Source organism: Paramisgurnus dabryanus, chromosome 22 (genome assembly GCF_030506205.2).
Source record: "Paramisgurnus dabryanus chromosome 22, PD_genome_1.1, whole genome shotgun sequence".
Classification (NCBI taxonomy): domain Eukaryota; kingdom Metazoa; phylum Chordata; class Actinopteri; order Cypriniformes; family Cobitidae; genus Paramisgurnus; species Paramisgurnus dabryanus.
The window spans coordinates 31,337,905-31,351,928 of NC_133358.1; the positions used below are offsets into that span (position 1 = coordinate 31,337,905).

At 40.4% G+C, this 14,024-nt stretch overlaps 1 protein-coding gene across 1 annotated transcript in view; it reads left to right on the top strand.

Annotated features, from left to right (window-relative positions):
* The window catches only part of LOC135740499 (uncharacterized), a 47,942-nt gene extending 34,294 nt beyond the window's left edge, over positions 1-13,648 (top strand). The window contains exon 4 of the mRNA XM_065258884.2: positions 11,482-13,648. Within this exon, the coding sequence (XP_065114956.1) occupies positions 11,482-13,029 (1,548 nt within the window). The 3' untranslated portion in view covers positions 13,030-13,648. The remainder of the gene's footprint in view (positions 1-11,481) is intronic.
* The last annotated feature ends 376 nt before the right edge of the window (positions 13,649-14,024 follow it).

Genomic DNA, 14,024 nt, shown 5'->3' on the forward strand with positions numbered 1-14,024 from the left:
TATCGACGGTGAATTGAATGTGCCTCTCAGTGACAGTGTAGACGCCGGCTCCGCGATCCTCCGCCGCCGGGAGAGTTAACTTGTGCTCGCGGTCTGTATTTCCATATCGAATGACGAGAAAGCAACTCGTTTGTCACTAAATGTAAGTTAATAGTGTCGCTATGGCTAAGCTGGGTAAACTATGCGCGTGTGTGACACAAAAAGCCGAAGTGGGCTTGCGGAGGTAGATTCGGTTCCGGTTTTGACTCGCTTTGTTAAAGGCTTACAGAAATTGTCATGAGTTAATAAATCAACCGTGTGATGGGGATTATTTAACATCGATTTAATTAATTTTATTAATATGCCATATTAAACATCTTAGAATTATTATTCAAGTCAATTTGTGTAAATGGCGATCTGAGGTAACAGTCGTCATTCCTCTAAATTACACCCGTCGTCTTAGGGGCCAGTCACACCAAAAGCGTTTATGGCAGTTGCAGCGCCTTTTTTGAATGATATTCTATGGGCAGGGCGCGTTTGCGCGCTGTTTATGCGCGCCGAGCGCCTTGCGTTTTTTTGCCGCCTGCTGCGGACGCGTTTTTGAAGGAGCGCTGAGAGCGGAGAAGCGCCCGACGTCATTCGCGTCCTTCCATTGTCCAATCGAATGAGGGGAGAGGCGGGCCTTACGTTGTGGTGAGTGGTTGCTTAGCAATATGAAAAGCCGCGTCGCACTGCTCTTTTTTTTAAAAAGGCAGTGCGTCGCGCCTTGCGTTTGCAAGCGTTTAAAGCGCTTTTGGTGTGACTGACCCTTAATCTGTATAAATTAACACATTGCCAGGGATGGGCAGTATTTCAAATACATGTATTTCAAATACGTATTTGAAATACATTTTAAAGCCTTTGAAAAAAATGAAATGTAATTTGTATTTAAATACATTTAAGATGAGTATTTTTGTATTTTAAATTTACTCAAAATACTTTGAGCCAGTCAACCAGTCAGGGTGCTGTTTTCATGCATCAACTAGTTCAGATCAGACACCAGAGTTTAGGTAAGCAAATATATCTGTGCAGCTTTTAGTGGGCAATAATTGAAATGTTGGAGTGGGAAAAAAAGCAAGTGCGATTGAATTATTGGGTGTGATGTGATTTGTGCTATTATAACTGTCGCGAAAAGAAAATTCAAATTCACACTTGCACGTTGCACGACTGAGACAGAGTGTGGAACGCTGACAAATAAGCCTACACTTTTGACTTAGAGGAAAACCACAATTTTTTAATATTTCACTATGTTCTTACCTCAACTTAGACAAATTAATACATAACTATCTATTTTCAATGCATGGAGGAAGAGCACTTAGTTTGCAGCATTTTGACCTCAGCGCGCAGTAACATCTTCACAGGAGTTATGATGTTACTGCGCCAGACTAAGTGTTCTTCCGCCATACAATATAGTTCTCATTTGTTATTCACTTAAAAATCACATTTTATTTTGTGCCACAATACTTACTCGTGTAACTACTCATGTAACAATCTTGGAAGTGTTTGGTGGCTTCTAAATTCTTCCCTGTTTAGATCCTAAGGAATAAATGGGGCTAGGCTAAATGCTAACACATTCATGACACACTGTGCAAAGATGAAGTGCACATATTGAAAAAAGATGTAAGGCATGTATTCATTCATCTAAGTTGAGGTAAGAACATAGTAAAATATAAAAAAGTGTGGTGTTTTCCTTTAAAGGCCCTTTCACACGTGAGGCGGCAAGTGGTGGAATAAACACACAGTTGCTGATTTCTTTTTATCTTTTTGCAGTTGAATCCTTGTTTACACTTTTGCAATTCGCATGGCTCTACTCTACGGCGTGAACCTGCTGAACCTGTGGGCTCCTCAGTAAACCTACAAGACTTTTATGCTTGACGTGCGCTCCGTTGTATAATTCTGTAAATTACAGAGAGCGACTCGTGAGTAATTGTTCTGTGATGAGAGGAAGTAGGTTGCCAAATAATGTGTCAAACACTCGTCTCGTGAGAAGTAAATACGTGGATTTCTTCAGATATAAACTGTTTAGGTTGTTGGTCGATGACACGTGAAAAAGTTTTTATGATGTTTTTATAAAACATCACTTTACTTGAATGGGTGTTCATAAGGCTGACATGACGCATTCATAATCATGACATGACACGTGTCATGAATATGAAGGAGATTTTATGGACGTTTATGACAACTGTCATTTGTTCAATTTTGTATTTTTTATTGCAAAGATGACATTGTTTGAGATGTCTTTGTTATGACAACTTGACATTAACCCATACATCATAACTTGTCATGACAACTTGACATTAACCAAGACAACATAACTGACCACTTTTTACCAGTGATACAAATTGAATTTGTCATTAAAATATCATTAAGTGTTAATACTCTGTTAAATAGTTTTATAACAGCATCATGAATATTCTTCAGTTCATAATGTTTATTTGACCGAGTATTCATAATATTTGACATAGTATTAACACTTAATGACATTTAAATCACAGTTTAATGTAATGTTAACCCACAAAGCTAGGTAGTTTCTTAAGTTTGATAATTATGATTTATAACAAGTTGTGTTGTATTGGTTTATTTGGCAAGTTGTCATAACAAAGATATCTCAAACAATGTCATCTTTGCATTAAAAATTACATAATTGAGTAAATGACACTTGGCAGTTATCATAAATGTGCATAAAATTTTCTTCATGTTCATGACACATGTCATGTTATGATTATGAAGCTGTCATGTCAGTCTTATGCACACCCCTTCAAGTAAAGTGTTACCAAGTTTTTTTTCTAGTTTTTTATTTCCTACAAAGCAGTGGAAAGCAAGAGGTACGTAAAATAAAATGAAAGTTTCTAAGCCGTTGCACACATCTAAATGCTTTTTGGCATTCAGAGATAGACCCAGACAGATTTCAGCCTAATAGGGATACTTGCACTAAATCACCAATTTCACTTGTATTTTGTGTATTTTCAAAATACAAAATACTGTATTTGTATTTAAATACATTTTTCCTCACAGTATTTTGTATTTGTATTTAAATACATTTTTTTGACACAGTATTTTGTATTTGTATTTGAAATACATTTCCATGTATTTATGCCCATCTCTGCACGTTGCTGTCTCGCAAAAAGTTATTATCTTGTTTATATTCATGAAATGTTCACAAAAACATATAAACTTACCTTGAAACAACTGCTTCCAGTGACTCAGTCCTTTCACGACGACCGTTGCTGAGCACATTCAAACATCAAGGGCGCGAAGCAAGTGAGCCTCTTCAAACAACCCAACATAATAACCCAGCAGTTTTAACCCAACAACCAGAAAACTGAAACTACCCAAAAAGTGTTTAAAATGTTAAAAAATAACCCAGCAAAACAACCCAACAGACTCAACCCAGCATTTTGGGTTAAAAAATAACCCAGCCATTTTTAGAGTGTATATTATATTATTATGTCTGTAATAAGATCGGTCACAAACATGATTCCTGCACAATCTATTAAGTTGCATGTTATTAACTTACGGTCATGCATTGTGTGCAACATTTTTTGTCTCCCTCTTCGTGTTTTGTCCACTTTTCCAGTTCCTTAAAAAAAAAACTCTTAAGCCTCTTAAAAGTCCTCGTCCATGCTCCTAACAATTTTGACCTTAAGACCTCTTTTAAGGGTTAAGATGCTTTCTGAATTACTTTTTTCTTTACTAAGATTTTTCTTTAATTTCAAGAGTAAACGCACACATTTCTAAGAATTTTCTTAGAATTGCGTCACTAGGAGCTACTTTTTGCATTAAGATTCTTTATGAATACGGGCCCTGGGCCCATATGTATAAAGCCGCTCAGAGTAAAATTTAGGCTTAAGTGTGTCAAAATTCTAAGCATGACATCATTTTGCTCTTATTCCTAGACTTAAGAATAAGTTTGATTTATAAAGCCTCTAAAGTGTTAAGACTAGTTCTCAGCTCCTAAATTATTTAAGAGAGCTGGAGAGGTCTCTCAACCTACTTAAGAGTAACAAGAGGGCAGATGTGGAGATCATGCACTTTACAACAAAGAATGTGTTGGAATTACTTTAAATCAAATGTATTTCTATAACACTTTTGAAAAAAAATATTTTTGCATTGTTGCAAAGCAGAAAATGTACAATAAATACATGTTAGTAGTATATACTAGATAGGAATTAATATAACATGAAATATAAAGAGTATATTAAATTACAAAATATAATATACAGTATAAGATGTATATTAGTGACATTTATTCAAGTGCTTGCACAGTACCAAGATTTTTGGTTACACTTTATTTTGATAGTCCACTTTAGACATTCTACTAACTATAAATAACTTTGCAACTACATGTCAACTAACTTTCAATAATTTGCAACTATACGTTAACTAACTGTCATTAGAGTATTAGTAGACTGTAAGGGTTGGGGTTAGGGAAGAGGTTTGGGTTAGTGGAATAAGTTGACATGCACATGCAAAGATACTTCTAGACAGTTGAATGTCTGTTGAGATATCATCGCAATCAAGTGTTAGTAGATATTAAGCAGACAGTTTACTAATTATCTAAAGATTGGTAGTTGATAAGTAGTTGATAAGTAGTTGCAAAGTTTCTTATAATCAGTAAAATGTCTAAAGTGGACTATCGAAATAAAGTGTTACCAGATTTTTTATGGGATTATCAAGACAGCAATGGTATGTACTTAAATGGTATATACATTTGAATTAAATACACTATAAAAAGTTAAAGTTTTTTTTTTCAACTTAAATTTTCTCAATTTAAGTGAAATAATTAAAGTTAAAAATGTTTTAATATTATGTGTGTTATGAACTTTTAATAAATCCAGGGTTAGCACATAACATTTAATTTAAATACTACTGGAATAAGGCATCAGAAGAGACCGGACACAAAGAGAGTTGCAGTTAAATGAGATTTTCTTTTATTTAAAGCCGAAGCCACTAATCAGTCTGTATGGTGTGAGCTATTTACAGTGTATGAAAAGTAAAGGAATGAAGAATTAAAGACTATAAATCCCTGGGGAAAAAAAACAATGGGTGGCGCCAAATTAAAGAAAATAACAAAACAAAAATTAAATAACTAATTTCCCAAACCCCTCTAAACTTCCTACCCAAAGAAAAATGTGAAAAGAAAACCGAAATCTTCGGCGCATCCGACGCCTTAACTAAGCTCCCTAAATAAAAATACAAACTTACAAAAGAGGCGCTCCCCTCTTACCTAGTGTGTCTAACATTTAAAGCTCCCTACGGGTCATATGTACATCGCGCGATCTTATTACCTGCTCCCTTTTCCCCCGACAGGGTGATAACTTACACTCAAGAACTGTTCTTATACAGTCTATACATGTATACGAATACAAGTGTGAGTTCACACACTCACACAGAGAAATGAAAGACACATATCAAAGGGCAACTCAAACACAATCACACCCAGAACTGAACTGGCGATCACGGCGCACCGGAAAGCCTTTTAACCAGCATGGCGGCACCCGATTGGCTGTCAACACACACCCTTGATTGAGATAGACAGCCACTTCATCCAATCAGCGAAGACCTGGTAGAACGATAGGGCCAGGGAGAGAGATAGAGAGAGAGACAGCGCAGGAGAAAAAAAACAGCACACAGAATGCAAAAAAAACACAACCCGTAACAATGTGTTACCAATTGAAGTAAGTTTTTTAAGTAGAGCCGCTTTTACAGTTTACAGTTTATTTATAGGTAAATAAATACCATAAAATGTAAATAAAATCTACAATAAAAAATGTGAAGTATCTACAAGATTGCAGTGACACTATTACATGTAAAGTGATATTAATAGAGTATACAACCCTCACCCAAAACATAATGTTAGCAATGTTAGCAGTGAGCTAACAAGAAATCATCTCGGTTACGTATGTAACCCTCGTTCCCTGAAGGAGGGAACGGAGACGTCACGTCGTGACTGACGAATTGGGAACTCGCTTAGAGAGACCAATCTGCTTCGTATACTACTAAAACGGCAATGAACTTGGCATTGAGATATTTGCATAATGCTGGCGCCGCCCCGCCAGGTGCGTCTATAAGCCGCAGGTGCAAATATGGAAATTAGCTTCATTTCGCTGAGAAAGCCGGAAGTGTGACCGGCCGATAAACAGCAGGGAGCAGCCCTGTGGCGACGGGACGTGACGTCTCCGTTCCCTCCTTCAGGGAACGAGGGTTACAAACGTAACCGAGACGTTCCCTTTCAGTTTGGGAAATTGGAAATCCCTACCAAAATGCCACTAAGGGCTGACCTCTTCCAGTGTCTGCGTAAAGCCCTCCGGTTCCACTTAAGGAGGAGAATTAGGTTTTAAGGCAGAAGGCCGGGCACTAGATGTTCCTTTAACCCCACAGTAGTGCCAGCGACTGGGATGCACCCTCTCTGAGCGGTATAGGAACGCTGTGGAAGCCACCGCCCCGTTAAGGGCTATTGGTGGGCGAAAGTCAACTGTAGTTGAGGTATAAAGACAGCCGCGGCTGTGTAAGCAAAGCAGTGCTCTGCTGAGGGAAACGTGGGCTGGTGGGATTAACCCCATGGAAAAATACTCACAAAGGAACCCGGTGGGACGCAATGTGGAGCCCGAGCCTGACACGTAGGTTCGCGAGGATACAGCTAGTGAAAGGCTGACAGCCAATGCTCTGCAACATAGGCTGCCAAGGCAGTGGAGGAAGAACAAATCAAACAATTACGCATTTTTGCTCTGAAGGATCACCTTTGTAGAGCCGGTTTCGTAAATCAAATCGGTCGTAACCCGCCGCGTATTTTGGGTACTATGAGATAAAGGCTGGAAAACCCTATCATCATCTCGGTAAGAGGGAACGGCTCGATACGTCCTTCGCCACCAGGACATCGACTTTTGCACGCAGTACTGTCACGACGGGGAACAGAAGTAAGGACACAAGTGCAGAGTTCACAAAACATAAGGACATTTAATAATAAAACATGAAATAAAACACGGGAATCAAACAACGGGCAGGTAATGAACACAGGAACATCCAACGTGAACAGACATGGAAGAAATGACAATGAACCGGCAGTCAGTATTGCACAAACACAGGTATAAATACACAGACTAATGACAAACAGGTGGAATGAATCAGGTGATTAATCAATGAATGTCCAGGTGACAACGATCAGAACAGAAACAAAACATGACACGGATTTAACCGTGACATAACCCCTCCCTCTACGAGTGGCTACCAGACACTCACATAAAAACAAAACAAAAAAAAAGTCTGGTAGCGAGAGTCCAAGGGAGGGGTGGAGGGCTTGGGGACCCTGGCGAAGCCGGCAGCCGCCGGGACGAAACCAACGAGACGGTGGGCCGGAATGCGCCAGGAGAACCGGAGCAATCGCTCCGAGAACTGAGGCAGACGAATTACCCCCCTCCTGGGAATCGTCGACGATCAGATGCCCCCGGAAATCATCTCCCATCCCCTCGCGGAAACGGAGACCCTCGGTAGCCACCCCGTGGAAATGATCGGGCGTGGTCCGTTCCGGATCCCCCTGCGAGCAGGATGGTGGTCGTCCGAGGGACCGTCGACGACGACTCAACCGTTGGGGGACCGCCTGGGCCGATCCTCCTCCCGCAGGAGCGAGCGATCGCTCACGGTGGTCCCCAAAAGACATCGGGGCTGATGGGGAATGAACCCCGATGTCACTACTCCCCCTCGACGAAACTCCTGGGGGAGCCGTCCTCCGTGAACTTTCTGCGTCCTTGAATGGCCGGTTCATTCTGTCACGACGGGGAACAGAAGTAAGGACACAAGTGCAGAGTTCACAAAACATAAGGACATTTAATAATAAAACATGAAATAAAACACGGGAATCAAACAACGGGCAGGTAATGAACACAGGAACATCCAACGTGAACAGACATGGAAGAAATGACAATGAACCGGCAGTCAGTATTGCACAAACACAGTTATAAATACACAGACTAATGACAAACAGGTGGAATGAATCAGGTGATTAATCAATGAATGTCCAGGTGACAACGATCAGAACAGAAACAAAACATGACACGGATTTAACCGTGACAAGTACATGTGCATCGGACGCTTTCACTATAGTGAAATGAATGCCAGAGAATTTTGTGCCGGTAATTGTATTTCGTAACCGAGGTGGATCGTGCGTAAAACCCAACGAAACGGGCTGGGAACTGAAGCCAAGCACCCAGGAACCGTACGAGAAGAATTAACGACACTACGGAAGTACCCGCGGTGAGGCAGCGAAGCGAGACAGGTGGGACTGCCGGTGCGTCTGCTGTGACAGCATAAACATCTACAGTCTATGTGTGAATGAAACTGACCTGAGCCCGCTGAGGGTGACGGTCGTCTGGTCTCCTGACCGGAGAGCGCAGACTCTGGAAAACACCCGCTGGCGATAGAGGAGAGGTAGGGTGAGCTGGTGTGTGCCCGCTCACGGCTCTCTCGATCCTCCGGAGACCTGGAGAGGGAAGAGGAATGCACTCTTATGTGTGGTTAAGTGGGTACCAGCTGGACAGCCGGTGGAACATATGCAAACCAAGGATTTTCCACCCGACCCTCTACCGTGGGAAGGAGCGAATCAGCGTCTCCTGAAGAGTGATCCTCTGCCACTCCGGGTCGCCCGTCTCTGGCCACTTAAACTCACAATTTTCACGGGAAGCGGCTAAGCGGGCGGGGCAAGCTGCTGATGACCGGTTCCCCTGCGCTGCCGAGATGGGGTCTGAGGAGGGGAACGGAGGTGGTCGCCGCAGGATGCCGACGGCAAGAGGCAGACTGAGGAGCCGACGTTGGTGGACCAAGGGCAGCTCTCTTCCGCCGGGGCCCGACCTAGGAGATCGCCTCAGTCTGCGCAGCGGAGCTGTACGACTCCCCGGCCTGTCTGTGAGACAGGAGCATTCAGGAAGTTGCTCTTGTCTGCGTCCGTCATGTTAGCCAGACACAGCCAAAGGTGGCGATCTTGAACCACTGTGGTGGACATCGCACGACTGAAGGTCGCGGCCTCCCTCGTAAATCTCTAAAGCCTTTGCTTGGTGAGCCTGCAGTAACATTATTGCGTGCAGGGCTGAAGCCGCCTCTCCACATGCCTGATGGGCAGCCCCGTAACCGGACGACTGTCTACAAACACGGGAGGGAAGCGTTGGGTGGTCCCTCCAGGAACGCAGCTGCATTGCAACCCCCTCTCCACTGAAGGGGTCCCCGCCCTTAGCGGCTCCGTTGGTTAGGGAGGTGAGGGGTGAAAGCTGAACGGCCGACACGGCCTCAAATCACGTCAGCTCTTCGTGCCGTCGGGAAAGAAAGGCACAGGAGGTGAGAACCGAGAGGCCCGAGCAGACCGAAGTACAAATCATGTGGGCGGGACAGTTCGGGGGAGAGGGATTAACCCCTCCGACTTTCCGCCGCTCGAGCGGGCACGGCCTCCATCTTTAGGACGACTCTGCCTCAGAGGGAAAAAATGGACATCCCTCTGATGCTGCAGCAGTGACGGGACCAGAAGGAGGTCCAATGGATTCGGCAAAAATCGTAGAACACAACTCTGCAGTCTCCACCGGAGCCTCAACCGGCTGAGGATGAGAATGCCGGTAGGTGGAGAACGCATCCTCCGTCCTACTCAGCATAGTGATGCGAAGAGCATCCTGCGAGCACTTGACAGCCGCACCATGGGGCGTCAGCACTGCAAAGGCGCGGACATCGTTCCTGTAGAAACGACAGTCGTCTCCGCAATCCAAGAGGGTCATGCCCAAGCACGAAGACAGCACTCATGACCATCACTGGAGCCCTTATACTTCTCGCATCCAAGATCGCATGGACGAAAAGCTATCCTGAAAAGGACACTGATCTCCGAATATACGAGAGAGTGGCTGTCTTTAAAAAGACACAGAGCTCTCACGTATCACTCTTTTAGGGAAATCACTCTTTAGGTGCTCAGCTGATGATGCGCACAGGGAGAGGCAACGCACACAGTAAACTCAAAACAAAAAAAAGATGCAGAGCAGTGGAATACTGCGAGCGTCCGCTGTGTTAGTACTGCTTGTCAATCAACTTCAGCAACCGTTCACGGAAGAGCAAGTAGCTTCTCAGTAGCAGATAATGCCGGCTTTCAAAGCGAAAAAGCTAATTTCCATATTTGCACCTGCGGCTTATACGCACCTGGCGGGGCAGCGCCAGCATTATGCAAATATCTCAATGCCAAGTTCATTGGCGTTTTAGTAGTATACGAAGCAGATTGGTCTCTCTAAGCGAGTTCCCAATTCGTTGGTCACAACGTGACGTCGTAGTGACCGACTGAAAGGGAACCAACTTAATTTGATCATCTTGTTCAGGCTTGATCATCAAAGTATTTTTTATCTAAGTGTTGGCAAACTAGTTTTTTCTTTATAAACAGCATGTGAGTAAAATCAGAATGATGTGATTCATCATCTTAATTTTTTAAATAGCATTACGTTTGTCTATTTCAATAACATGTTGAAACTTAATCAAAATGGTGCAAAATCGTGTAAAATAAATATATGTACTTATTTGTAATATTGTTAAACATTTCTTGAAGCAAATTTAAATTACAATATTTAAATACTAATATAATTGTAATATCTTTATGATTCATGAATTTATGATGTCACATGCTGCTGTGAATGTACCGTTGCCGGCTTTCTATTGGCTGATTCAGAGGTTAAGGGCGGCCATTTTAGGTTGAAATCATTGTAGTCCTCAGTTTGCAGCACTTAAGTCAGCACTTAAAAATGAGTCTTACACTTTACTGAAAGTTGCTTTCAGCTTCTTTATAAACGTCTTCTATTCTCAGACTGCTCCTACTCCTTACTAAGAATTTTTTGACACTTAAGTCATAGCTTAAGACTATTCTTAAGAGTATTTCTGAGATATTTTATACATACGGGCCCTGGTTTGTATCTTGAGACAAATATATGGCACAGGCATATTTTAAGATCTGTCAGTGCAGTTATTTTTAGTCGAGACAACTCAAACATGTGTTTTAGTTTAGGACAAATCTTGTCTATAAAACCAGGGGTCATAACTTGTGGTTTGTTATCATTAAACAAGTCTCTAGTTTAGTTAGCTGTTTAGTGATTTTAGTAATTAGTTCATTTTTATTTTATTATTTATTTATTACATATTTAAATTGGCAAGGCATGAAACCAAAAGCAAATATTAAACTTACATGACGGTACAGCACTGGCCCAATGGGGCAAGTAAAAGTTTTGTCTGTTGTCCCAACTGTCGTTAATAGCAGTCTTGGCCCATCACAAACTCTGTATTGTCAAGCACTGAATGTAATTCTGAAGTTTTGAGTCAGAAGCATTTTCTGTCTTAAAAACACATATTCATTAAAATAAAGAAATCAACAGTGACCATTTTAACATTAACATGTTGATTACATGTGGAGCAGCAAAGGATAAACTTCATAGTTGTTAATTTGTATTGTGTTTACAGGAAAACACATTGAGTTTAAACAATCAGTTGTGCAACATTGATGAACTCATGAAGAAAAGCAACAAAATTAAAGATGGAAATCCTGCTCAATATCATCTGCAATCAACAACAGATAATCTGGATCAATCTGAGTCATACAGAAAAATCATCTTTGGAGAAAGAGACGCAGACAAACCTCATAAAATCATACTGATGGTGGGAGAAACAGGCACTGGAAAAACAACTCTCATCAATACTATGATCAACTACATCTGTGGTGTTCAGAGAAAACACAAAGTTTGGTTTGAGATCACAGATGATCAGACTGACCAACCATCAGTTCACAGTCAGACCTCCATCATCACTGTTTATGGTTTTTATATACAAGAGACTTCAGTTGATTTAACAATCATTGATACACCAGGATATGGAAATACCCGTGATATTGCTTTAGATCAAAAGATAGTTAAATATTTGCTTGGCGTATATACATCTGAAGATGGGCCTCATGAAATCAATGCAGTGTGTTTAGTGTGTAACTCATCTTACATTCGCCTTTCAGATGAACAGCGAAAAATATTTGATTCGATTCAGTCTTTATTTGGTAAAGATATTGCTGATAACATTGTGTTACTCTTCACACACTCAAATGGGTATCCCCCTAAAAATGCCCTGACAGCCGTCAAAGAAGCTAAAGTCAAGTGTGCTGTAGATGAGAAGAAGAATCAGCCGATCTATTTTCTGTTTAACAACTGTCAGGGAGAAACATTTGATGAAGAAGAACAAACAATCCAGAATCAATCATGGAATCTCAGTTTTAGAGGAATGAGAGATTTTTTTTACTTTCTTGACATGATAAAACCAGAAACATTGAAAATGACTCAAGACTTTTTGAAGAAACGGCAACAGTTAGAGCCAAACATCTCTAAACTAAAATCACATGTTCAAAAGATGAAAGAAAACCAAAATGAGCTGAAACAAACTGAAGAAGCTCTGGAGAAACACAAACAACATGTCAAAGAAAATAACAACTTTGAGTATGAAGTTGAAGTGACCTGTAAAGAAAAGGTTGATATTGATCCAGCTAAAAAAGCACAGACCTGTCCAATCTGTGAGGAGAACTGTCACTATCCTGGATGCGGTTGGAGCTGTGATATCTTTGGATGTAGTGTGATGAAAGATAATCACTGCACAGTGTGCACAAATAAATGTCCCTCCAACAAACATGTCAAAGAAGCCAAAATATATGTAACAAAAACAAAAACTGAGACAAGAACTAATGAAGATTTAAAGAAGAACTATGAAGACAAAATTAAAGACTGTCTGTCTGTGATAAATAAGCTGAAGGAAGAACTACAAGAATCAGAGAAACAGAAAATCAAGCTGGTGATTGATGCTTATCACTGTGTGGAGTCTCTTAAGATGATTGCACTTAACACTGAATCTCTGTTCACACTTCTGCACATTGATTTTCTTATTGAGAAGTTGAAGGAAATCAATGAACCTGAAAAAGCTAAAGATCTGATGAACATCAAGAGGAGAGCAGGAGATACCATATTACAGGGATAGTTAACAAGAGTTAGCAAGAGAAGACATTTGCTCTTAATGCTCATAATTTTGTTTCATACCTATTCACATAAACAAGAGCTGTGATTACAATTGTACATAATCACCTGGTGAAGTGAAATGAATTAACTTGGGGACTAATATCCATTTAATGATCATCAAAAAACTTTGAAACAGAATCAAACACAGCTAGTGTAATATAATGACCTATAACCCATGTGCATGTTACATGCAAAAAGATTATAAGTACCTCATTTTGAAAACAGAAAATTACTTTTCAATTATTTTATTGATTATGGTTTTAATAAGGATGCATTAAAGTTTGTAGCTAATGATTTTATACTTTTAATAACTTTTATACCATACAAACTGTATATTATAACCTCTTTCCCTAACCAAAATCCTAAACCCAACACTTAGAAAGCATCCTGCATTTTACATTTCCAAATAAACATTTTGTTAGTTTAATAATCATTTGGACCCCACATACAGTTATGTTCAAAATAATAGCAATGCAACATCAGTAACCTGATAAACCACTGTTATTCGTAGTAGTAATATTTCTGCATTGCAAATGATTTACTTACAAATGTAGTAGTGTAATAGAAAAACAATAAAACCATTTGAAATGATATCCACACTACTTGTTCTGAATTATAGTCATATTTATTGAAAGTGGCATAATCAAAATAATAGCACTGTGAAGTTAAGATGGATAAAGTAGTTCATTCTGTGAAAAAAATCTCCGTTTTTGTCATTTATTAGGGAAGAGTGGAAGCAAATGTTTCACCCATTGTTATACAATTTATCTGCTGCTGAATTTTGCATATCATTGCTCTGAGGAACAACGCAATTTGATTAAAAAGTTGATTTGAGAGGGAAAAACATATAAAGAAATGCAGCAAAGTTTAGGATGCTCAACTAAAATGATTTCAAATGCTTTAAAATGGCAACAAAACCCCAAAACAGAAAACAAGCAACTATGGTTAATACAGATT